Genomic DNA, 24,334 nt, shown 5'->3' on the forward strand with positions numbered 1-24,334 from the left:
GTTCTCAGCGACTCTCCCTTCTCCTGGCGGATGCCTACCAGAGCGATGGAGGTCAGATGGTGCGACCGGCTGGTCGCGAACTGAGTTTCAAACTTTGCGACGAGTGTGGCGAAGCTATCGATGGAATTGGGTGAGAGCTTGGTGAACCAACTAAGGGTTGCACCCTTCAAGGATGTGGGGAACACTCGGCACAGGACGACGTCGTCCGAGGTGTAGAGACTCATATGGGAGGTGTAGGCGTGCATATGCGCGTCCGGGTCGGTCGACCTGTCATACCGGTCTCGGTTGAAACCCTTCCACTTCTCAGGCAGTGGGACTTCGATGATGGTGTTGGTAAAGGGGTGTCGGCGGTTCGGGTCGTCCGGGTGGACCTCATCAGGCACGACTCGTCGCCCATCTCGGTTTCCCGGGGAGGGGGTCGGCCTCTCGGCCACATCCGGGTCGGGGGGAGAGGTGTATGACCTGTTGACAACATTCGTCGGTATGACGGAGGGTCCTCCCTCCCCCAGCTTCTTCTTCATCTCTTCGTTCTCCCTACGGAGAACTTGCAGCTCTTGCTCGTTTTTCTGAGCAGCCTCCTCTGTCTTCCTTCTCATCTTGGCCATCTCTCTCTGGAGAGACAACAATAGCATCGTCTGGTCGGCTTTGGTCATTCTCTCCATGCTTCTGGTTGAGACCATCTACTTTTTTCCTTCAACTAGTTTCCCTCGGCCCTACGGTGGGCGCCAATTGTTCCTGCTAAGGAGATGGGACCTAGAGAACTGTTGAAGTCTTCTTCTCCTTCCTTCGGTCGGGCAGATGACTAGGTGATGAACTGTGATTCTTCTCGTCCTCCTGCTTATCCTTCGGTACTCGGCACTCGGTCTTCGGGCAAATCATCGGATGGTGGGGATACCTGTGAAGGCACTCCGACGCTCAAGTCAGTAAAGCGGGTGGTCAGCTCTCAGGCAGGTGAGCAGTAATAAATGACATACCTTACTCCTTGGGATGCGTGCTATTTATATTATTCTAATGGGCCTACCTTGTTGGGCCCGTTTATCGAGATATATACCGCTTAGGGTCGCATTACCTAATTCCTAATGATAGATTAACTTCACTGATAATGCTTTGAGCGTTAACTGTAATGGGGGTCGGCCGTTGGCCAAATCATCATGACATGGGTCGGCCATCGGCCATATTCCAGTGGTCTTGATTGTCTCAGCCAAGCCTTCTAAGGTCTCGGCCTCTCGGCCAAGTCTTCTGAGGTCTCGGTCAAGTGGACCTGACCTCGCCCATACTGGTACAAAAACATTAAAATTCAGAAAAAATATGAATATTTAAAATTGTTTATTTATTTTTATTATTTATGATAAAATTTTAAAGTATAATTTTTTTAATTTTTATTTGTATTTTAGTTTTTTTTAAAAGAAAAGAGAAAAAAAAATGTTAGACCCAACCCAATTTTGTTTCTTTAAAAGAAAATAATAAGATAATAATATATAATAAATTAAAAACTAAAAATGGAAAGAGAAAAAACGATTCTCTCTTGTAACCCATCCCTTCATTCATGATTCACACGGTTTTGTTTTTCACTCTCATATTTCATACCAAATACTCTCTCATGTCTCACTCATTACATATTTCATACCATTTTTTTGTGCGCTATTTTGAAGAAATGGGAGTGCACTAGTATATGAAGACAGCTTCTTCCTACACCTCCATGACTTCTTCTGCCACCCTATACTAAAAGCGCAATTATTATTATGCTCTTTAGTAAAATAAATAAAAAAAAAAGTTATTTTAACCTAATTCCAGTTGTGTTTCACTATGCCTCTTTTACTCTCCAGCTTTCACTCTCCACGCCGCAGCCACCCCTCCCACCTCCTTCCAAGCTTACTTCTTCTCTCCACTCCTTCTCTCAAAATTCTCATCCTTTCTAAACCTCTCATTCTCTCCATCATTCACCAGTGCCCTTTTCATTCATAGGTTAGTAAGTTTAATTTTACTAGTTTTGTGCATATTAGAAAGCGTTTGTGGTTTGTGCGTTTGTGCTCCTTCACAAAAATAGGCACCAGATTATGTATTTCGGTACATTTTAACAACAAATGTATTCCTGATTATGGAATCCGTAAGTCAAATTTTGACAGTGAAACGAGTTCTGCATTGTGTACTCCGTAAGTCATATTTGAAGTTTCAAAATGACTTTCGGATTGTGTAATCCGTAAGCCAAATTCAAATTTCAACATGAGTTCTGGATTTTGTAATCCATAAGGCATATATCAAGTTCAAAATTGACTTTCGGATTGCGTAGTCCATAGTTCATTTAGTATCGGATTACACAATCTGGAAGTGTGATTTTGCTACGTTCTAGATCCAGTACGGATTATCTAATCCAGAACTCTCTTGTTTTATGCGTAAAGAATCGGATTGTGTAATTCGGTGATCTAACGACTTAGTAGAATGAGAAACACTGCCGCCTGCACCAGCACGTTACCACCACCGACCACTAGCTCAAACAACACCTCAAGGAGCATGCACCACCACCACCACACCAAGCACCTTCTCTTTCACTCTGTACCACCACCACACCATGCACCTTCTTTTTCACTCGCGGACAATGTGAAACAACTTTAATTTTTATCTTTTTACTGAAGGACAATTTTGATATTTTAAAAGTTTATGGAGGTGCCCGAAGAAGTCATGGAGGTGCAGGAAGAAACTGTTGTATATGAAATGTTGTTTCACCTAGTTGGCACTTAAAATTGTGTTTGTTTCTTTGCAATGTATTGTTTAGGAGCATGGAACTGGACAGATGATACATGTTTTGATTAGTGTATCTAAGTGCAAGTATGAAGGCGAAAAAATTAGTGAGTGGGTATTTTTTTCTCCTCTCAATCAATCGTAAAGAAACTCGAGTAAAGTGTTGTGAACACAAATCATTTTATTTCATTGCTCTCAATTCATAATCGATTATTCATGAATGATAAATAATGTTATAAATGAAACATAATCGATTATTCATTTATTTTAAAGACATAATAATTATGTAATGTGTTAGAAATAATCGATTATTCATAATCGATTATGTATTATGTTTAGGGTTTAGGGTTTCGGTTATCAACGAGCAAAAAAATAAAGATGGGGACGACAAGAGATCGTGGGAGAGGTAAGGAGGCAAGGTGGAAGGGGAAGAGGGAAGAAGTATGGAGAAGAGAGGCAGACCTCAAGATAACATCGTCGGTGAATAACTCCGGGGAAGGGAGCTCAACAACCTTATTTTTCTCGAACTTCCCTGACAGCCATGGACAGTACGACATGTTTAGGATTTTCAGAAAATGGGCCAGAGTGAAAGAGGTGTTTATTTCCAGGCGGCTGAATAGGTGGGGAAGAAGATATGGCTTTGTGAGATTCTACCCAGTCCCAGATGAGGCTAAACTGGAAAAGAAACTGGACCAGATTTTTATTAGCAACTTGAAACTACACGTTAACTTCCCAAAATATAGGAGAGCAGAGGTTGAAGTTCAGAAAGGAAAACCAAGTTCATCAGGACATGGTATCTCTCGAGCTAGGAGCACTAAAGGTAAGATAAAGGAGAAGGAGTTCTGGCAGGGTTACAGAACAGTTCGGAAGAATGAGACCCAAAAACCTAAACAATCATATGCTGAGATTGCGCGTAAGCATTCAAAAAGTATATGGACTGGACCCGCTTTTGAAACAAGGCCTAATGCACCGCCATGGCTGGTTTCGAGTGCAGTTGGATGGATGTCCCCTAACATGTCCTTTGATACCTTGAATGAAGAGTTTGTTAAGGGGGGTATGAGCATAATCAAGCTTAGATTTATGGGTGATAATTTAGTGCTTTTAACACCCAAAGAAGGTGATAGAATGGAGGATATCATTAAGCTTAATAATGAATGGTTCGTCTCCCTTTTTGATGATATTGAACCCTGGTCCGAATATCATGTAGCAGAGCATAAAATAGTCTGGGTGAGGTGTTATGAAATCCCTTTAACCTTGTGGAACAAACAGTGTTTTACGAAGGTGGTTGGAGAAGTAGCATCTCTGGTAAAGATAGATGAGTCTACTAGACTGTGGGAGAATCTGGAGTTCGCTCGTTTGCAGGTTAGGTTACGTAAAGCTTGCAAAGTGGATATGGTGAAGGAGTTCAGGATTAATGGGAAGGTTTGTAACATTGTCATTATCGAGGAGATATCAAGTAGAGAAAGAGGGGAATGCTCATGTCACGATGATCACTATGCATCTTCCGATAGTATCTCGTCGTCAGATACTGTGGTGGAGGAAACGTACCATTCTAGAAGGTCGTCCGATGAAGGGGATGAGTACGGAGGCGTCGGTCTGCGGCGGGATGAGGATTCCGAGGTGGTGGGGCTGACCCAAACCTCGATACCGGCTAATCGGAAATTTTTAGAGAATAAGGTTGTGAACGATACTGGGTGTCAGTCTAAAGGTGGGTTTTCTTTCCTTAAAATGGCAAAACGTGTGAAGGGAGGGTCTGAAGGAGGAGCAGCTTTAGCTGCAGTTAGCCAAGTCAACGAAGCATGTAAGATACTTCAGGATTCACTGGCCAACCTAGTTGAAGGGGCCCATGGATGCAATCTCTTAGCTATTAGGCCTAAGCAAGGTGAGGCCCAATCTACAATGAGAGGTATGGTTAGTAAAGAAGGAATTTCAAGGGGCCCAACGTCAAGTAGCAAAGGGGAAAAAACAGTTATGCGCTGTGAGGAGGAAGGGCTCGTTACCATGGCTGCATCATTTCATCTTTGTACAAAGGAAGATGGGGAGCACCGTGTCGTGTTGCAAATGCAGGTGAGCAATTCTGATGTTAATCCATGCCATGCAGTTCACCGTAGCAGTGAGAGAGAGAGCTCATCTACGGGGAGCTCGGATCCACAATCAAACGGAAGTGTTAAGTGGTGCAAGACGACCAACGATGTAGAATCAATTGCGGAACACGATGTTGTTTCTAATGGAGAAGTGGGCCGCAAGTCGTCACTGGAATTCCATAGACTTAGGTCTATGCGAGGGCTGGGTACACAAACTGCTCAAACGAAGGGGAGGTCGAACGGGGGAGTCAGAACACTCCAGCATGGGGAAAATTCTTCGTCTAGGCTTAGCCACTGTGCCTTGGCGGAGTCGAGTATAGACATTTGCCTTTGCAATGATCGGTTGAAGCTAGAAGTCAAGGATGCGGAATCAGTTCGAATTTGGGAATTGGAACGCAATCTCGGACTGGAGTGCCCAGGGGGTGAGGGGAATCTGGTTGGAGAGCTGGATCGACTAGAGGAAAGGGATAAGGATGATAAAGAGGCATCTCGGGTGGGAAGTGGGAAGGAGTTACCATGATTATAATCAGCCTCAATATTAGAGGGTTGGGAGGGGGGACAAAAGCAAGGTATTTGAGTCACCTTGTGTCTAAGGAGGGTGCTGATTTTCTATGTTTGCAAGAAACGAAAACTTCTTCTTTCTCAGATGCCAGATGCTTTCCTTTGTGGAGAAGTTGTAACATTGGTTGGGTCCATCATGAAGGGATTAACGGGGCAGGAAGTATGCTAACAATGTGGAATAAGGAAGCATTCGAGTACGGAAGTCACGCTGTTGGGGTTGGCTTTATTGCTATAGTGGGCTATCACCTTGAAGCAAAATGTCATTGTGTGGTGGTAAATGTTTATGCAGCGTGTAACTTACAGGATAAAATTCTTTTGTGGGAAGCTTTAACGTCATTCAAGCAATCCTATCAGAATTTGGCTTGGTGTTTATGCAGTGATTTCAATGCTGTAAGGAGGCCCGAGGAGAGGAAAGGGATCAGAGGTCATTCAAGCCAAAAGAAGGAGATTGCAGGGTTCAATAACTTTATTGAGACAAATGGTTGGATGGACATTCCTGGTGTAGGGAAGAAGTTTACTTGGTTCAAAGCGAACGGAGCAGCAAAGAGCAGACTAGATAGATTTCTGGTCTCTGAAGAGTGGCTTCATTTTTGGCCGGCATCCAAACAATATGTGCAACAGAGAGTCGTCTCGGATCATTGTGCTCTAGTCCTAAAATCTTGCGCCAAAGATTGGGGGCCCAAACCTTTTAGAACCCTGGATGTATGGCTGAAGGAACCGGGGTTTACTGCAATGATAAAGGATAAATGGGAATCTTATCAGGTGGAAGGTAATCGCATTTCCGTTCTTAAAGAAAAGCTGAAACTCTTAAAGGTTGATCTTAAGGAGTGGAACAAAAGTGTGTTTGGTTGTGTGGAATCTGATAAAAGGCGCATTGAGATGGAAATTGAGAAATTAGACGGGGAGGATGACATTGATGCTTTAGAGGACGAGGGGAGGTTGAGAAGAATAGATCTGCTCAGTCAATTGGGGTTGGTCAATAGAAAGTTATAATCCATCTACAGGCAAAAAGCTAGAGTGAATTGGCTTAAACATGGGGACTTTAACTCCAAATTCTTCCATTCTGCGATTCGATGGAGAAGGCTAAGAAATAAGGTCAAAGGAGTTGAGGTTAACTCGCAATGGTGTGAGGAACCGGAAGTTGTAAGGAGGGAAGCAAAGCTACTCTTTGAGAAGAGATTCATGGCTATGCATGATTTTGGTGTACATTTGGGTTCGGTGGAATTCAGGTCGTTGCCTTTGGAGGTAAGCAGAAAAATGATTGTCAGCTTCACCGAGGAAGAAGTGAAAACTGCTGTAAGGGAATGTGGAGGATCAAAAAGCCCGGGCCCGGATGGTTTCAATTTCAATTTTATTAAGAGTTGTTGGGAAGTGCTTAAGGCAGATATTATGGCTGTAGTGCAACTTTTTCATATCACTGGTTCTCTTCCGAAGGGTTGTAATGCTTCCTTCATTGCGCTCATTCCCAAAGTAAGAGATCCGTCTTCGCTCGATCAATCCAGACCCATTTTTCTTGTAGGAGTAATCTACAAGATTATTACTAAAGTTTTGTCAAGCCGTGTGAAGATTATAATGCCTTTAATCATTGATGAATGCTAGTCAGCCTTTATTTGTGGTAGAGGATTATTGGACAGCGTTGTCATGGCTAATGAGGTCCTCGGGGATGTAAAGAGAAATGGGAAAAAAGGGGTGTGCTTCAAGGTGGATTTTGAAAAGGCATACGACTCAATGAGATGGATTTTTTTGTTTGATATGCTTCACAGGCTAGGCTTCCATGACAAGTGGATCTCGTGGGTTAAAGGGTGTTTGGTTTCATCGTCAGTATCTGTGTTGGTGAATGGGAGCCCTACGGAGGAATTCAAACCTTTCAGGGGGTTGAGACATGGTGATCCAATGGCCCCATTCCTTTTCTTAGTGGTTGCTGAAGGGTTAGCAGGTTTGGTCAGACAAGCGTTGAGAATGAATGTTCTTAGGGGTCTGAAGGTGGGAAGAAACAATGTCGATTGTTGTTTGCTACAGTTTGCTGATGACACATTTTTTATGTGTGAGGATAACTTTGATAACATTTTTGCAATTAAGGTTATCCTTCGTTGCTATGAGATTGTATCGGGCTTGAAAGTTGATTTTCACAAGTCTAAATTGTCCGGTATTAAGGTGGATGGCTTTGCTTTGAGCACATATGCTAAAACTCTGAATTGCAAAATGATGAAGCTTCCTTTCCAATATCTGGGGGTTGAGGTGGGTGGTAATCCGAGGAAGATACAGTTTTGGGATCCGGTAGTTAAAAAGGTCGAAGCTAAACTTAGCTCTTGGAAAGGGAGATTTCTATCAATGGCAGGACGAATCTGTTTGTTGAAATCGGTGTTCACTGCCATTCCTTTGTTTTACCTCTCGATATTCAAAGCTCCCGTAGCAGGGTACAATAAAATCAGTAGTATTCAGAGGAAGTTCTTATGGGCTTGGGGAAAACAGAGCAAGTCGATTTCTTGGGTTAGCTGGGATAATGTGTGTAAGCCTCTAGAGTTAGGAGGTTTGGAGGTGAAGGAAATGAAGAACTTTAATGTGGCCCTCCTGGAAAAATGGAGATGGAGGCTCATGAGTAGTGAAAGAGGCAAATGGAAAGAGATTATCTCATCTAAATATGGCAATGTAGCAAAAAATATATAACTTAGGTCGAAATACCAATCTTGGTGGTGGAAGGATCTCACTAAAATCTGCGGTGAAGGTGTGGAAGATGGTTGATTCCAAAAGGTAATTGGGTGGAAAGTAGGAAATGGAGCCATAGTGAGATTGTGGAAGGATCTGTGGCTTGGGAATGATTGTCTTAGATCGGTGTATCCTAGACTATTTTCCTTGTCACTTGACCAAGGTAAAAGGGTGGGGGAGGTAGGAGTATGGGAAGAGAATAACTGGCGGTGGAATCTGAATTGGAGGAGGGACAGGTTTCAATGGGAGATGGATATGGAGGCAGACATGTTATCCAGACTAAGTACGGGTGTTTTGTGTAAGGATTCCTTTGATCAACTTGTATGGAATGGGGACCATAAGGGTACGTAAAGTCAGCATATTCTATGTTGGCTAATCACCAATGCTCAGCTGCAAAGGAAAGTGTGTTTAGTCTCCTATGGCAAGCTAAAGCCATGCCCATAGTTCTGACTACAGCTTGGAGAATCCTCATTGATAGAATTCCTAATAGAGTTAATTTGTTGAGTAGAGGTGTGCCTGTGACCTCAACCCGTTGTGCTCTTTGCAATCTGTCGAAGGAATCCTCTCAACACCTTTTTTTAGAATGCGATTTTGCACAACAAGTATGGTCCCGGTGTTATAGGTGGATTGGTACTCTAGGTGTCCAAAATAAGGATTTCATGAACCACCTTATGAATTTTCTTCTAATACATCTTTCCAGCAAACAAAACCAGGTTTGGTTAGGTTTTTGGGCGGCTATCGTTAGCTGTATTTGGGAGCATAGGAACATAGTGGTCTTCAGACAAGGGGTGCCTGATTTTGATGAGATTTTCCAGAACGCTCAGCTGCAGTCATGGTTATGGTTATTGCATAAAACATCAGATTTTTCGTACGCCTTCTTTGACTAGCTTTTGTATCCAAACCAGTGCCTTCTCTTTGTTCGCTGATCAATTGGAGTTCGAGCCGGATCAGGTATGGTGCAATAAGGTTGTGAGGTTGGTTATTAGCAGGTATAAGGTGATCTTTGTTCTGTCTATGAGAGTAGACGTGTTTTGGGAGTTTATCCATGAAAGTGGACATGGTTCCCCCCTGGGTCAGGCACTGTGGCGTTTCTGTAGAAGCAAAGGAATCATGGTGCTTTTTTTTATCACAAGACAGACTTTATCTGTTGTGACCTTGTTGCCTTGGCAATGTATGTTTTGTGGGATTGGTAGGGGTGTGGTAGGAGTGTGATGTGGGCAAACCCTTTCGGCAGGCTTAATCATCTAGAAGTAAGGTCCAGGTTCGGTCTTTTAGTGGGAAAGACTGTATCATGCAACAGAGAGGAAGCGATTCTTTGTGTTAAATGTCTCTTTGACATGGGCCTGGAAAAGTAGAGAACCTTTCACATTACAACGGTCTCCCGTAGGGGAGGGGCTGCGTTTTTTCTTTGCACTTGTATGTTTGGTGAACGTAAGTTTGTACGGGGACAGGCTTTGTCTAAGGTGGAAGTATTGTAAACCAATTTCTATCTTTTTTGGGGGGTGTAAACTCTGGCAAAGGGGTGGTCCTCTATTTCTTAGTTGGTGGTGCTGCTGCAAAGGCACATATTGTGTGTTTGGGGCTGTCTTGTTTGATTTGTGCAGGTTTTCCAGTGGTTGATGCTAGTGTGTCGCCAATCCTGGGAATTCGCGTTCGGGAACATTTGTGTGCTACAGAGTGCTGTAATACCAATAGTGGAATAACTGAATCAAGGGAATGGTTGGTAGGGACTGCTCAAAACGCTGATTTCTACAGCCTCTAGTGGGGTTCCATTTTTTTTCGGTGCTCGTTTGGAAGAAACTTGACTAGTAGTGCTATGTCTCGCAACTTGTGGTGGACTATATCCAATTGTGTGCTGCCAAGTCATTAGTTACTAACAGCGGAATAGCAGAAGCAGGGGATTGTAGAGGTGAATGAGCAAAATGCTACTAAACTCTTTTTTCTGCAGTTTTCAGGTTCATTCATGTGTTTAAGGCTTTATAGAGTGTAAGGATGAAGGAGGTCCTGTGGTTTGTGGGGATGCTCGATGGTGTTGTTGCTGTGTTTGTTTTAGTGTGTTTAGCGTTATAGAGGTAGGATGTTTTTTAATGCTAGTTTTTTGTAGCATTTTATAGCAAACAGGTCGTTCTCCCCTCCCTTGAGGGTGTTTCGTGTAAAAGGGTTGAGATACCCCTTTGTATTCCTTTTAAATTAATTACATTCTTTGCTGATAAAAAAAAAATATGTATTATGTTATAAATTAAACATAATTGATTATTCATTGATTTTGAAGATATAATTGATCATCAATGTTATAAATAAAACATAATTGATTATTATATTATGTTGTTGCATTTGTGTTTTTGTTTGGTTATGAAAATGACAAAAAAAATTAGTAGTATGTGTAAATATTGAATTAATTATTATTATAAAAAATTATTATAAATTAATACTATTATTTAAATTTAATATAAAATTATTTTATAATTATATTTTATGAAATTAGGAATATTTAAATTATTTATTTCGCGACAATATTAAATAATTTTTTTCAAAAAAATAACTATTATACTGTAGCAGAAATATAACTGTAAATAGTCGTTTTTGTTTAACCATGCATTGACGTGCTAATATTAATTTACGTGAGAGAATTGGTAAATAGGGTCATTTGGGGCCATTGGCTTTTCCGCTCAATGCTTCTATTAATACACGTTTGAAGCTTGCTCATTCACAGGTGGGCTCTTTCTTTTCTTCCACCATTCATACGTTTTTCTGTTATCTTTATGTGTATTTTTTTAACCCTTATTTGCTTGATTTTGGCTCATGAAATTGTACGCAATTGCAATTGGAGTGTCCACATAATAAAAGAGAGAGCAAAAAAAGGGGTCTCCGGCTTTTATGGTTTGTTTTGTTCCTTCACGTATTAATTGCATTCACGATGACCCTTTTTTTACTTTTACCATGCATGTGATGCAATTGGCCAGTTTGCTCCCATCTTTTCTTTGCAATTTACGGGGTGTTTCTTTCTTCAAAATATCTAAATTATTTTGAACAATTTTGGATAATTTCATAATAGAGAGTGTTATAGAAGTAAAATATATTTTTAGAATAGAAAATTCAAAAGATAAAAAAATCATTTCAGAATATCTTTTTTAGAACATATTTTTTAACTTCTAAAATGATAATTCTAGAATTCAAAAAATATGTTAAAAAAATATATTCTAAAAGTATTCTGGAAAAAGTAATTTGGAAGTCAATTTTTTTTTTTAAAAAAAAGGGGTGCAAGGAGAAATTTACTGGAGTGAAAGAAGAAACACTTCAATTCACATAGGGTACATGGGTCCCCAATTTTACGTTCTCTTTATTTGTGTAGGGCACCCATAATTTTCTGGGGTGTTTCTTCCTGCACCCCTACATTTTTCTTCTTGCACCTATACTTTCTTTGAAATATCGAAATTATCTTTGATAATTTTGGATGATTCTAAAATGGGAGTTTTGTAAGTAACTAGTGTTTTCAGAATAGGAATTCCATAATCAACCTTGTTTTTGTCTTATTTTCTCGTTCAAGCAAATAGAATTATAAGTCTCTCCACCATTTGGCTCAAGAAAATAAATTTCTGCTCAATCTAAAAGAAGTTCTTCTATGTGACACTTATATTGTAATAAAGATCACTTGCTCCATTAATAATCTAAGTCACATAAATTAAGACATCAAGTAGTGACAAACTAAATGAAAAATTCTTTCATCGTGACATATGTAGATGTGCAACTTGAACTCTAATCTAATGAACTTATTATTTGAGTTTGATTCTTAATCTTAGTCTTAGATTAGATAAGTGTTATGAATTGCTAATTAAATTATTATTTTTATATATAATTTTTTCATGTTAAAAAATTTATTTAAATAACTTAAATCTGATGTGACTATATTATGTACGTGAATATATATATTACATTGAAAATATATACAAAAGTCACGTTATATATATGTAGAAGTAAAAAAGATTATCACCTCGGAAACTGGAGATTTAAATCACAAACATTTCTATTTATTGTCAAAATTTGTGTATGATTATTTATTTTTCTTGATAAAATTTATTTGCATGATTATTGTGTTGTAAATATTTGCCGTAGAAGAGACGTAACATAGATGCATGTGATAATGCAAAAACACATGCCTAGAAGAACGAGACAAAGGAAGAGAGAGAGAGATGCATGGAAAAGAAAACGAAAAAGATGGAACAGTGGGAGCGTTGAATGCAATAAATCCTGCTTCTGGACATGCATCATCATCATAACCTTTTACATGGTTATTTCAATTACAAGAAGTTGATTTTTATTTTTTTTCTTCTTTTGATTATTTGTGTTAGAACTATTGATAACTCGATGACTTTCTCTTTAAATAAAGAGAATTTAGCACACATTTTACATTATAGTTATGAAAGAAATAACTCATCAAATAAAATTAGTGATAAATCACACAAGTAAAATTTATTTTTATTATTTTTATTTTAAAAAGTTAACAATTGAAATGCTCAAAACTAAATCTAACACTTGTTACATTTTAAGCTTTTCTTTCACTCTCTTACTATTGGTATCATTGAATGTGTTATTATAATTATTACAAAGAAAATGTTACTTTGAAAACTCTTACACTTCTATATAATTTTTAATTTGATAAATTTAAAAATAAATATATATAATAAATAGTGAGTTTAAGATTAAATAATATGAAAAAGTATTAAAATAATAGTATTAAAAGTTATAATATAGTTATATAGAAAATGTGAATCGTTAATTATCCAATAATTATTAAAACAATGATATCGTTTCAGCTATCATTGATATCGTTTCAAGTATCATTATTACACACTTAAAAAAAAAATACCATAATCATGTAAAATATGAATGGATAAAAACACAACAAGGGGTGAATTGATTTTATAATAAAATTAATTAAAAATATTACTAAATTTATATTACAGTGATAAAAATTTGTATACATAAAAATTAATTATTTAATTTTATAATTATATAGAAGAAACACTTGTAAATTTCTGTAAAATTAATATATATAATTATAAATATTTAATTTTTATTTGAAAAAATATTATTATAATTATACCAGCATTCTAAATTTTAAATAATACAAAGAAGAAGTTTAATTAATGAATATAAATATACCAACTCACCCTTCACGTGTATAACATTGGCACCTAATCTGCGTAACTCTTTAAATGTGTTTCTGACTCTCACTCAGACTCACTCTTACAATTTCCATGGCTGCTTCTCTCCTTCTCTCCGTCATCGTTCTCTTTGTCCTTTCGTCGAACAGTTGCTGCGCGTTGGAACATGAAATTTCCTATGCCAATTTCACCATCGTCAACGTCTTCCCTCACGATCCACAAGCCTTCACCCAGGTCATCAAATTTCTTTTCCAAAGTGTTCATCACTTCTGTAGTTATTATAATACTAACATTAATCGAATGGTTTATGTTAACAAAAATATAAAGTTTTTGTGTTCCATATATTGATCAGTATTTTCATCCAGCTTTTAGCTTTTTCTTAAAGAAAACAAAATGTATAATTTTATTAATATTTTCCCCTCTAAACTAGTTTTAAAAAGTAATCTATTTTTTAAACTGAAATACTGTAAAGAGAGAGGAAAATAAGAGCACAGAACTCAGAAAAAGACAAAATATTAAAAAAAAGTAAATTCTACTTAGAAGAAGTTTCTCTGTTAAATGAGATAAAATAAGAATTCTATTTTAACTTTTTTTATCTTAGAAATCTATGTAGGACACATAGATACGTAAAATCTATGTAGGACACTGATACGACATAGACATAAAGATACTTAAAATCTCTAAAATGTAGGACACAGGAACATGAATCTATATATTATATAATTATAAATTATATAAATTGACAATAAAGATTTATGTGTACAAATATGTTCCAAATTATGTTTTGGAGCAGAAAGATGTTTTTCATGACTAGTTCACAATGATTTGTTTCTTATTTTTATGATCATAGTAATTTATATAATAAAGTTTGAATTTTTTGAAAATTAATGTTTTTTTTAAATTGTGTTAGAACCGTAATAGAATAGTCATAAATCTAACAAATACTTTTTGAATTGAACACTTCACCGATACTTGTCCTACAGGTGTCATACAAGTGACTGACACGCCATTTAAGAAGAGTGTCCGGACTTCATAGTTAAAAATCCATTTATTTTCAAATTAAACATTTTTTATATTGTATTTTCATTTCATTTGATTTTATTTATTTAAAATTACACAATGTGAATTAAGAATGAGTTTGTAGGAGTATTTATTATTGAGTCAGATAATTCAAAAAAGTAATCATATCTAAATAAATTAAAGAATTTTCTTCGTGTTTTTCAGTCACAATTAACTCAATTCAATTTGTAACGGTGACTCAGTCCAATCAAAATTAATAAATGATAATAATAACAATGCCATTTTCGATTCAATATTATTTTATTTTATTTATCTTCTATTTTTCTTAAACCAAACCTAGACGAGATCAATGAGTGGTGTTAATTAATATTTTTTTTTTTCATTTTGTATGTTTCATGATTATTTTCATCAAGTTTGTAGCATTTTTAAAGCGAAAACTTTATTTAATCTTATCCAAAAAAAATATTTCAAAACTAGTTTTTATAACTTGTATGTTTAGATAAGGAAAAAATAAGGATAAGAAAATTAAGAGGAGGAAAGTGCCTAAAAAAGGAAAAGAAAATGTGTTTTTTCACAATTTTCTTGGATAGAACTAATTGACACCCTTTCATGTAACTGTGTGAATATTTGGCTTTATGTTTGAGGAGAGAGTTTAGGTTATTATTAATTATGAAATGCCAAAAAATGTTGATTTGGACATTGTTTGAGTTGTCACTTATGAAAGACAAAAATGACTTTTTATTTTATTTTATTTCAGGGCCTTCTTTACTATGGAAATGACACCTTATTTGAGTCAACTGGCCTTTATGGGCAGGTAAACATTATTCATCTATTTTTCTTTCTCTTTGTTCTTTTAATTGATTCTTATCTTATCTTCATTTAATTATTTTTAGTTCTTAAATTAGTTCAGTCCTTTTTAATATTTACAATCAAGATTTAAACATGTTTAATATAATATGTTAAAAAATTATTAAGTAAATATTTTTAAGTATAAAATTTAAAAGAGAGTTTTTCAACCACTACAATATTTTTTAGCAATTTGTTTTCATTTTAATTTTTTATTTTAAAAATTGATTTCAATTCGTAAACTAAAAGAAATCATCGAATAGAAACCAATTTTAGATACTAAAAAAGTTTTTGAATTTTAAATTAGTTTATATTATTGTTAAATAGTTTTTAAATTGTTATCTAATTAGTTACCAAATTTAGAATCTAAATAATTGGTAGTTAAAACTTTGGTAGCTAATTAGATACCAATTTAGAAATTATTTAATAATAATAGAAACTAATTTAGAAACAATAAATTATTTCAGTATCTAAAATTACTTCTAATTTAGTCATTATAACACTTAATTATTTTTAATTTTTTAAAATTAGTTTATATTCAATTATTTTCTTCCGGTAGTGTTATCAACTAAATTTAGATTGAATTAAAGAAAGAAGGTCCGAGTCTTTTAAAAAAGATTTATGATGGAAGATGGTATAATTAATGATCAAAAATATAAATTTTAAAATTGATGTTGTAATTAGTAGAAGCTGATGGTTAAACATATAATAATCTAATTAGAAATATACTGAGATAGCATAAAATTTAAGATAATATTTTTATATAAAATATGATTCATAACAATATATATTAAAACTATCTCTTTGTCACTAATCAAGTAAAAATTTAACTGTATAGTGTGTTATAAACTACGTTAAAATAAAAGTGGAAAGAAGAGGTTGAAAGTGATGTGGCATATTCAAATTTAAAAAAATAAATTAAAATATCATCCATTGATTTTTATGAGAGAGATGACCTAATAAATTAAAAAAAATGAAATAAAATAAAACATTTCAAATGTGAATGTAAAAAGAAAAATACATAGATCAAGAAAGGATTTAATTACGGTTCAATGATTAAACATTAAATCATCATCTTTATCAGTTTAATAATAATAAACCCTAATAGTTTTCACATAAATAAATATGATGAAACAAATTTTATACATTAAAAAAAGTTAAAATTAGGTCTAAAGTCACGTTTTAAAATTGAAAACGGTAATTATTTTAAACTTAAAGTATACTTTGTTGAAAGATAAATAATTAAAGTGAATCTTAAAATTAAGATAAAAGAGAAAACGGTTAGTTTTTTTCCTAATTAATTATAATTAATACTTGTGTGTTCCTACAAGTGTAATTAATATTGCATTTAACCTTTCAATTATTTGTTGGTTCAGTCATCTGTTCGTAAAGTTGCTCTTCTAACTGGGAAGGTACAAATATACTCATTTCTTGAGCTCTTCTATACACTTGTTTTGATTCTTATTTCATTTGGATTTCCAATAACTCTATATTTGTAAGTTATGTTCACTCCATTTTCTAATTATTTGTGCCACAAGCAGGTTCAAAATATTTATAAGATGGATGATTCCTTATTTGGGGAAGGTTTAACTCTCCTAAACAATAGGTGTTCAAGATAATATGTTGCATTTTGTTTTTGATTTATGTTGCTTACTTATATTGAACAAACTAAGCATAAATATAATAGAAACCAATTTTAGAAACTCAAAATAATTAGTTGTTATCATAACTAAATTAGAGACTATTATAGAGATTAAAAAAACTTTTGGTTTCTAAATTGGTATTAATTAGCTATCAAGGTTTTTGTTACAAAATTTAGAATCTAAATAATTGGTAGTTAAAACCTTGGTAGCTAATTAGATACCAATTTAAAAATTATTTAACAATAAAAATTAATTTAATTTTTTTTTTAATTTATAAAATAATCTCTAATTTAGTCTAAATATCAACTAATTGTTTTGTCTCTAAAATTAGTTTGTATTCCATAATTTTTTTTAAGTGTATTTTCACTCTAACATTTGATATTTGGATTTATTCTAATACACTTTATGTAGGTTGTATCAAGTAACTTGGTTGCAGACAGATGGTTTCATACATGACACTGAAAATTTAAACCAAGTTTGTTGCTTTACCTTCATCTCATAATCTTTTGTCTTGTTCATTGCTTAAGAAATTGGGTTTAGGGTTTGTTGCAGTTTTCATTTCAGTTTTTTATTCTATTGATATCAATTATCTTCTTGGCAGCTACAATTTGAAGATTTTTAAACATGCATGCTATATAAAATCAATTGCATGGTCATATAAATGTGATTTCAAATTTAATATTAAAAAAAAATTATTAAATAAAAATTAATTTTAAAAATAAAAAATAATTAATTACTATATTAGCTAAATTAGATATTATTTTATAAATTAAAAAATTATTAATATCTAAAATAGTTTTTATTATTAATAAAAATTTATAAAATAATTTCCAAAATTCATATTTAATATTAGGTATCAACTACTTTAGATTGTAAGTTAATCTTTATAGTAATTAATGTAGAATATAAAGTACTTGCACTACAAGATAAAATCATAAACTAGAAACCAAAATATTGAGTTATAATAGTAACTAAATTAGAGATCATTTTAGAAACTAAAAAAAAAATTGGTTTCTAAATTAGTTTTTATTATTGTTAAATAGTTTTTAAATTGATATCTAATTAGCTACCAAGATTTTAACTACCAATTATTTAGTTTCTAAATTTGGTAGCAAAAATATTGGTTGCTAATTAGATACCAATTTAGAAACCATTTAACAATAATAGAAACTAATTTAGAAACCAAAAATTTATTTAGTCCCTAAAATAATATCTAATTTAGTCACTATAACAACTAATTATGTTTGGTCTTTAAAATTAGTTTTTATTTCATGATTTTCTTGTAAAGTAAATTCACCGAAAGAGTTCATAACAGGTTGCATGTAATCTCATGAACAAATGTTTTTTTTACTATAAGTAGATGATCCTCATGGTGTTTCACATGCAATGTTTTTTCATATTTGAGATGCTAACATGGCTAACCAAATCTATAACACCTTACTTTTACAATTTATATAGATTGGAACATTTAATCATGATATGAATGATGGTTGGGGTCTGGCAACTGATGGAAAAGTGTTTTTTGGAAGTGATGGCAGTTCAACCTTGTATCAAATTGATCCTCAAACATTCAAAGGTTTCTCTATCCAAATGAACTTCCATTCTTTTTCTTTCACTATTTATGTGTATCCAAAAACCTCTTACCCAAAAATGTTGTGTTCATAATTTATCTTGTATTTCATGGTATTTACATTGTCTTATTGTTGTAGCTGTAACAAAACATGTTATCTACTATAAGGGTCATCAAGTATACAATCTCAATGAATTGGAATACATAAATGGTGAAGTTTGGGCAAATGTTTTACCGGTAATATTTTAATTACACAAATATATTTCTTTTCAAAGATTAAGATTTTTATGTGTACATGGCTTAGTTAGTTTTGTTTGAGATTGATATTTTTTTTTGTCTAGACTGATTGCATTGTAAGAATATCTCCAAGTGATGGCAGTATTCTTGGATGGATTCTCCTCCGAAATTTAAGGTACTACTTTTTTCAGCATTTATACATAAAATAAATATTTTAGAAATGAATAATTTTTAAAAAAATATACAGAAATTGTTTATAAAAAATAAAAAATAATTGAGTTTCATAGAAATTTTACATTGATTAAAAATAAAGTCAATTTATATTATATAAATAATGTAATCATCCTATTATAAGTTATTATAAGTCAGTTTGAAGATGAATTAAATTTAAATTTATTTTTTTAATATAAAATTATTTTTAACTATCAATTATTATATTTTAATTTTAAAAACTAAAATATTAATAATTAATTATCAATTTAAAAATTATTTATTAATAATATAAAAATTAATTTAGATATCAATAATTTTTTTTCTCTAAAATAATATCTAATTTAATCAATATAGTATTTAATTATTTTTAGTCTATGAAATTAATTTCTATTTTATATTTTTTTATAAAAAAATAGAAAATTTCTTTATTTATTAGTTGCTTAAAGTTTCATTTGGTCTATAATATGCAGGAAAGAACTTGTAAAAGCTGGGGAGATCAATGTAAGAACTTCTATTTTTATATTAAGGATAAGAAATTAGTTTATTACTAAAATCATAAAATAGAAATAATTTTTAGATAGCAAAATATTGGTAGAAAAACATTGGTTGCTAATTAGATACTAATTTAAAAATTATTTAATAATAATAGAAACTAATTTAGAAACTAATTTTTTTTTTAGTTTTTTAAATGTTCTCTAATTTAGTTACTATTACAACTAATTATTTTGGTATCTAAAATTTGGTTTCTATTTTATGATTTTATTGTAGTGTATTTATTATTCAATGTATATATATATATGTTGCACTTCTATAATGTTGTTATAATATAAAAACTTCTTTATGAAAACAAAATGTTACTCTAACTTTTAAAAAAAAAAAAAAATTAAAGTTGGTATTGCACTTATATGTATATCTTTTATATTTAAGGAGAGTGATGTTTTGAATGGGATAGCATGGGATGGTGAGCAGAAGCGTATTTTTGGTAAGTTCTAATCTTCTAATTATTAAATTACAAATTTAAAATTTATTATTAAACATATTCATAATATAATAACATAGAATTGTATAAATATGTTGGATTGTGAAATGAAAATTATACTTGCATTACTTAGATTGAAATTCATGAATAAATTATTACATTATAAAAGAGAATTGTATAAATATGTCAAATGGGTTTGTGAAATAAAAATTATACTTGTATTACTCAAATTAAAATTCATGGATAAATTATTACATAATAAAAATAAATTAGTCAGAAGAATCTATTAGAAAAATTAAGTTCATTTATACATATTAAATATTAAAAATAACTTATTACATGAAAATGAAAAGTTATTAAAATGGATAAAATCTAACTATTTGATTTAATACATTCATTTATTTAGTGCACAAAAATCAGAACGGATTAAGCACAAACTCTAAAATAGTTTTACTTACCTTAAAGTAAATATTTTTAGTTATAATAAATGTTTTATTTGTCACTAAATATGCATTTTTATTTACTTGACTTGTACTATATGTACAAATTTTTATCTTTGAAAAAAAAAGGTGGAAATTGCTTGAGTTTTATTTGTAACAAGGGTTTAAATATTTTATTATATATTTTTATGTTAAAATTATTAATAGTCTTATACTGTACCACACCATTTTATATTTATATTTAGATAAGTTCTTGTTTTCCTATACATGTTTTATATTATAATTGGTTAATTTTTTATGATAATATTATCTTCATCAAATTTAAAGAATGCACATAATACATTTTTATGTTTTTTATTATTAAGTTTCTTTTCATCTAAAAATTCTCTAATAAACATCAATAATTAAAAGTTAATGTTCTTAGTTTTTTCTCCTATTAATTTTTTAAACCTTAAATAAGTGTAACATATGTTTTGCTTGCAGTAACTGGAAAATTGTGGCCGAAGCTATACGAAATCAAGGTTTCTCCTATAAAGACACCAATTGAAGATGGAACCATTGAGAAATTTTGTTTGCCTGAGCCTTATTATCCACCAGAAGAAACTGAAGCCCAATAGAAAAATATGGGCTTAAGTAAACCCAAAAAGAAATCTTATTATCTTAAGATTGGGTTTAGAATAAATGTAATTAGGACTTTTTCTTGTTTTTCTAAAATTGTAGTGTTCATGTGTGCCACTAAGTCATTTACTAAAGCCTTTATGGATGTTTAATTATTTTGTCTTCTGAATTTAATAATGAAGAGCTTTGAATTGTTGTTGTGTTTATTTTATTTATTCTATTTTTTCTTGCTCTTAACCTTTCTTATCATTTTTGTATCATTAATAATTAGTTGTAGTTACTGAACTACTAGAGAAATGTTAAATTTTGAATATATCTCTTATTATTTTGATTATTAAAGCATTATTAACTTTTTATATTTTAAAAATGGTTTTTTTTTTGTTTATTATTTTTAATGTGCATGTAGAACTTAGATCCAAATATTCATATTTTGCTAGTGAATCAATGAACTATTATCAAAATAGTCTTTGTACTTTATTATATATCATATAGAGATGTATAACATTAATACTATTTCATGGTACAATTTTGTTGGATGATGAAAACGCTAGCAAAGTTGTCATGAAATATTTGTGATAAGAATTATAATAATTAAATTATATATTTAAAATTTGTTATTAAAACATATTCATAATATAATAATAACACAGAATTGTATAAATATGTCAAATGGATTGTAAAATGAAAAATATACTTATATTATTCAAATTAAAAAGCATGAGTAAATTATTATATTATAAAAATTAGTGAGAATTAAAAAACATCTCAAGTGGTTATTGTTTTATGATCGGAAAAACTGTTTATTTTTGGTCATCAAAGAAACAGTCAATTGTTGCATTATCTACTTGTAAAGCTGAGTATGTAGCAGCAACAACAAATGCTTGTCAATTAGTTTGGCTCAGCAATATCATGACTCAAAATTTGTTTTAATCTAGATGTTCCAATCAAGATATATGTTGACAATGTCTCTGCAATTAATCTTGCAAAGAATCTAGTTTTTCATCAAAGAAGTAAACACATTGATATTTGATTATCACTTCCTACGAGAACATGATCAGATTGCAGATATTCTCACTAAGACATTAAAGATTGATGCTTTCATCAAGTTAAGAGATCTGTTGGGCATGAAGGTTAGCTTCCAATAATTGTAATTTTATTATATTTATTATTGAAGTAAATCAAAATGAATGTATCAGTTCAACAGTTTTACAATTTTGTGCAATTACGTTCAATCAGTTTCTTCAACTTTTTGCCTTTTGCTATTTCCTTCCATTAGTTTCTACAGATTGGGCTTATCATATAAGATCTATATACTAATACTATCTCATCGTGTGCTCAAAAGTTCAGTTTGTTGGATCATAAAAATTGTAGGAAAGTAGTCATGGAATGTTTCTGATAAGCATTCTAATTATTAAACGACATAGTTGAATTTTTTTTATTAAAGAATATTCATAATATAATAATATCATATAATTGTATAAATATACCAAATGGGTTGTGAAATGAAAATTATAATTGTATTATTCAAAATAAAAGAGACATCTCAAACGGAATAAAATAAGATTGAATGAAAAAGTTATTATATAATTATCGTAATGTATTCAATAGTAATATGATTTGTTTCTTTTCATTTCCTATTGTACCCTCTATCATTTAATTTAATTGATTAATTTTAAATTTCATGGTCATATTTAAAATATGATTTATCTTCGTATCACAACAAGAAAGAAATAAAAGATTTGAATGTACAACAACACACATCATACAAATTTTACTATCAATAATTCTTACATTATCATACAATAAATAAATAAATAATTATTATAGAAATATGCACAATAACGTACAATAATGCACATCATAAGGATCTTCTTCTATGTGGGATGTTTTCTTTTGTGTCATTTCTTTCCATCCTATTACAACAATAACTCTTGTGAATTGTGCTTATCGTATTTGGATTTATACCGTTAATACTATCTCATTTGTATGATTAGAAGTTTAGTTTGTTAAATGATAAGCTTGCGAAGCGTTTGTGACGTAAGAGTCCATTTCTAAGATTTATCTAAACCTTATAAATTTGGGGGAATGTTGTGGGGGAATGCTGCAGATATGAAGAAAGCTTAATGGTTCTTATATAGAGAAAACTTCTCAAATAAGAAGAAGTAGGACGAAGCACATCACAGGCCTTTGGGGCGTTTGTATTTTAGTAGCTGAACTATTTTTTATTGTCTAAATTAAAAGATTATATAAAATAGTTTTATTATTTATAAAAAATTATAAAATCATTTTTAAATTGATATCTATCATTAGGTATCAACTACTCTATATTGTAAATTAATCTTTATACTAATTAATATAAGATATAAAGTAATTAGTAGTTAAAACCTTGGTAGTTAATGTTAGATCTCAAATTAAAAATTAGTTTATAAATTTTCATACAATCAAATTAGTTAATGTTAAATTCTCAAATTAATGTTAATGTCATACAATCAATAATTATTATAGAAATATGCACAATAAAGTACAATAATGCACATCATAAGGATCTTCCTTTATGTGGAATATTTTCTTTTTGTGTTCTTTCTTTCCATCCTATTGTAACAATAACTCTTGTGAATTGTGCTTATCATATTGGGATCTATACCACTAATACTATCTCATTTGTATGATTAGAAGTTTAGTTTGTTAAATATAATAGCAAAGTTGTCATAAAATGTTTGTGATAAAAATTCTAATTATTAAGTTACATATTTGAATTTGTTATTATAAAGCATATTCATAATATGATAATAACATATAATTGTATAAATATGTTAAATGAGTTGTGAAACAAAAATTATACTTATATTATTCAAATTGAAAATCATGAGTAATTTACTACATTAGAAAAATTAGTCAGAATTAAAAACATACATCTAAAGCTTAAAATAAGATTGAAGTGAACACTTTAAAAAAAAAGTTGTTTTTCTCATGAATTCACAAACCTTTTTTTTTTTATGTAATATTGTTTTATCTACTAAAAATTCAGTTAATAATGTTATTTGTACTGACCAGTCTTCGGACATCGACGTTAGGGATTGACATCAGACCTCGCTAGTAGAGGGAGAGATCGGACGTCGGTGGTCTGAGCGGTTATGATTGGGCCACGTAAGGTGGGCCCCAAAATTATACTAGTTACCAGTTAAAACATCAGATATGAGAGACCCATGCAGGTGGTGTGTATAGCGCATTAAGGCGCGACACGAGTAAATAGTCCTTGGAGGTGCTAAGGCCCGTTAGAGTTAGGGTTTCCAAGGGAAACTGTATGCATGACACGTGAACACTTAGGGCACCCATAGAACAGATGGCCCCGTAGTGTTGGTGCATGAGTTGGTACGTAGGCGGCCATTCTGTTAGTCGTTGCACTCCAGTTAAGGGAAGTCCCATACGCCAGATTATGCTAAGATTGTGTAATAGCGGCGTAGGGACATTGCCCAAAGAACCCTAGATATGGGTTATAGAACAGAGGTAAAC

General features: G+C 32.2%; 1 protein-coding gene across 1 annotated transcript; it reads left to right on the forward strand.

The window, feature by feature from the left end:
* Positions 1–13,272: 13,272 nt before the first annotated feature.
* On the forward strand, positions 13,273–21,027 carry LOC137837583 (glutaminyl-peptide cyclotransferase). Its single transcript, XM_068646608.2, has 11 exons — positions 13,273–13,489; positions 15,033–15,089; positions 16,498–16,533; positions 16,663–16,727; positions 17,176–17,239; positions 18,223–18,340; positions 18,474–18,571; positions 18,676–18,746; positions 19,255–19,285; positions 19,712–19,766; positions 20,687–21,027. Exons 1-11 carry the CDS (start codon positions 13,349–13,351, stop codon positions 20,818–20,820), a joined length of 870 nt encoding a protein of 289 aa, XP_068502709.2. The 5' UTR covers positions 13,273–13,348; the 3' UTR covers positions 20,821–21,027.
* Positions 21,028–24,334: the final 3,307 nt, after the last annotated feature.

Source organism: Phaseolus vulgaris, chromosome 4 (assembly GCF_051622355.1).
Source record: "Phaseolus vulgaris cultivar YP4 chromosome 4, ASM5162235v1, whole genome shotgun sequence".
Lineage (NCBI taxonomy): Eukaryota > Viridiplantae > Streptophyta > Magnoliopsida > Fabales > Fabaceae > Phaseolus > Phaseolus vulgaris.

What these genes read in the sequence shown, in the direction of transcription:
- LOC137837583 (XM_068646608.2), top strand. Translation starts at nt 13,349, where the DNA reads ATGGCTGCTTCTCTCCTTCTCTCCGTCATCGTTCTCTTTGTCCTTTCG. An exon ending in TTAACTCTCCTAAACAATAG is followed by an intron (nt 16,728 to 17,175) that starts GTGTTCAAGATA and finishes CACTTTATGTAG; the next exon opens with GTTGTATCAAGTAACTTGGT. An exon ending in TAAAAGCTGGGGAGATCAAT is followed by an intron (nt 19,286 to 19,711) that starts GTAAGAACTTCT and finishes TTTATATTTAAG; the next exon opens with GAGAGTGATGTTTTGAATGG.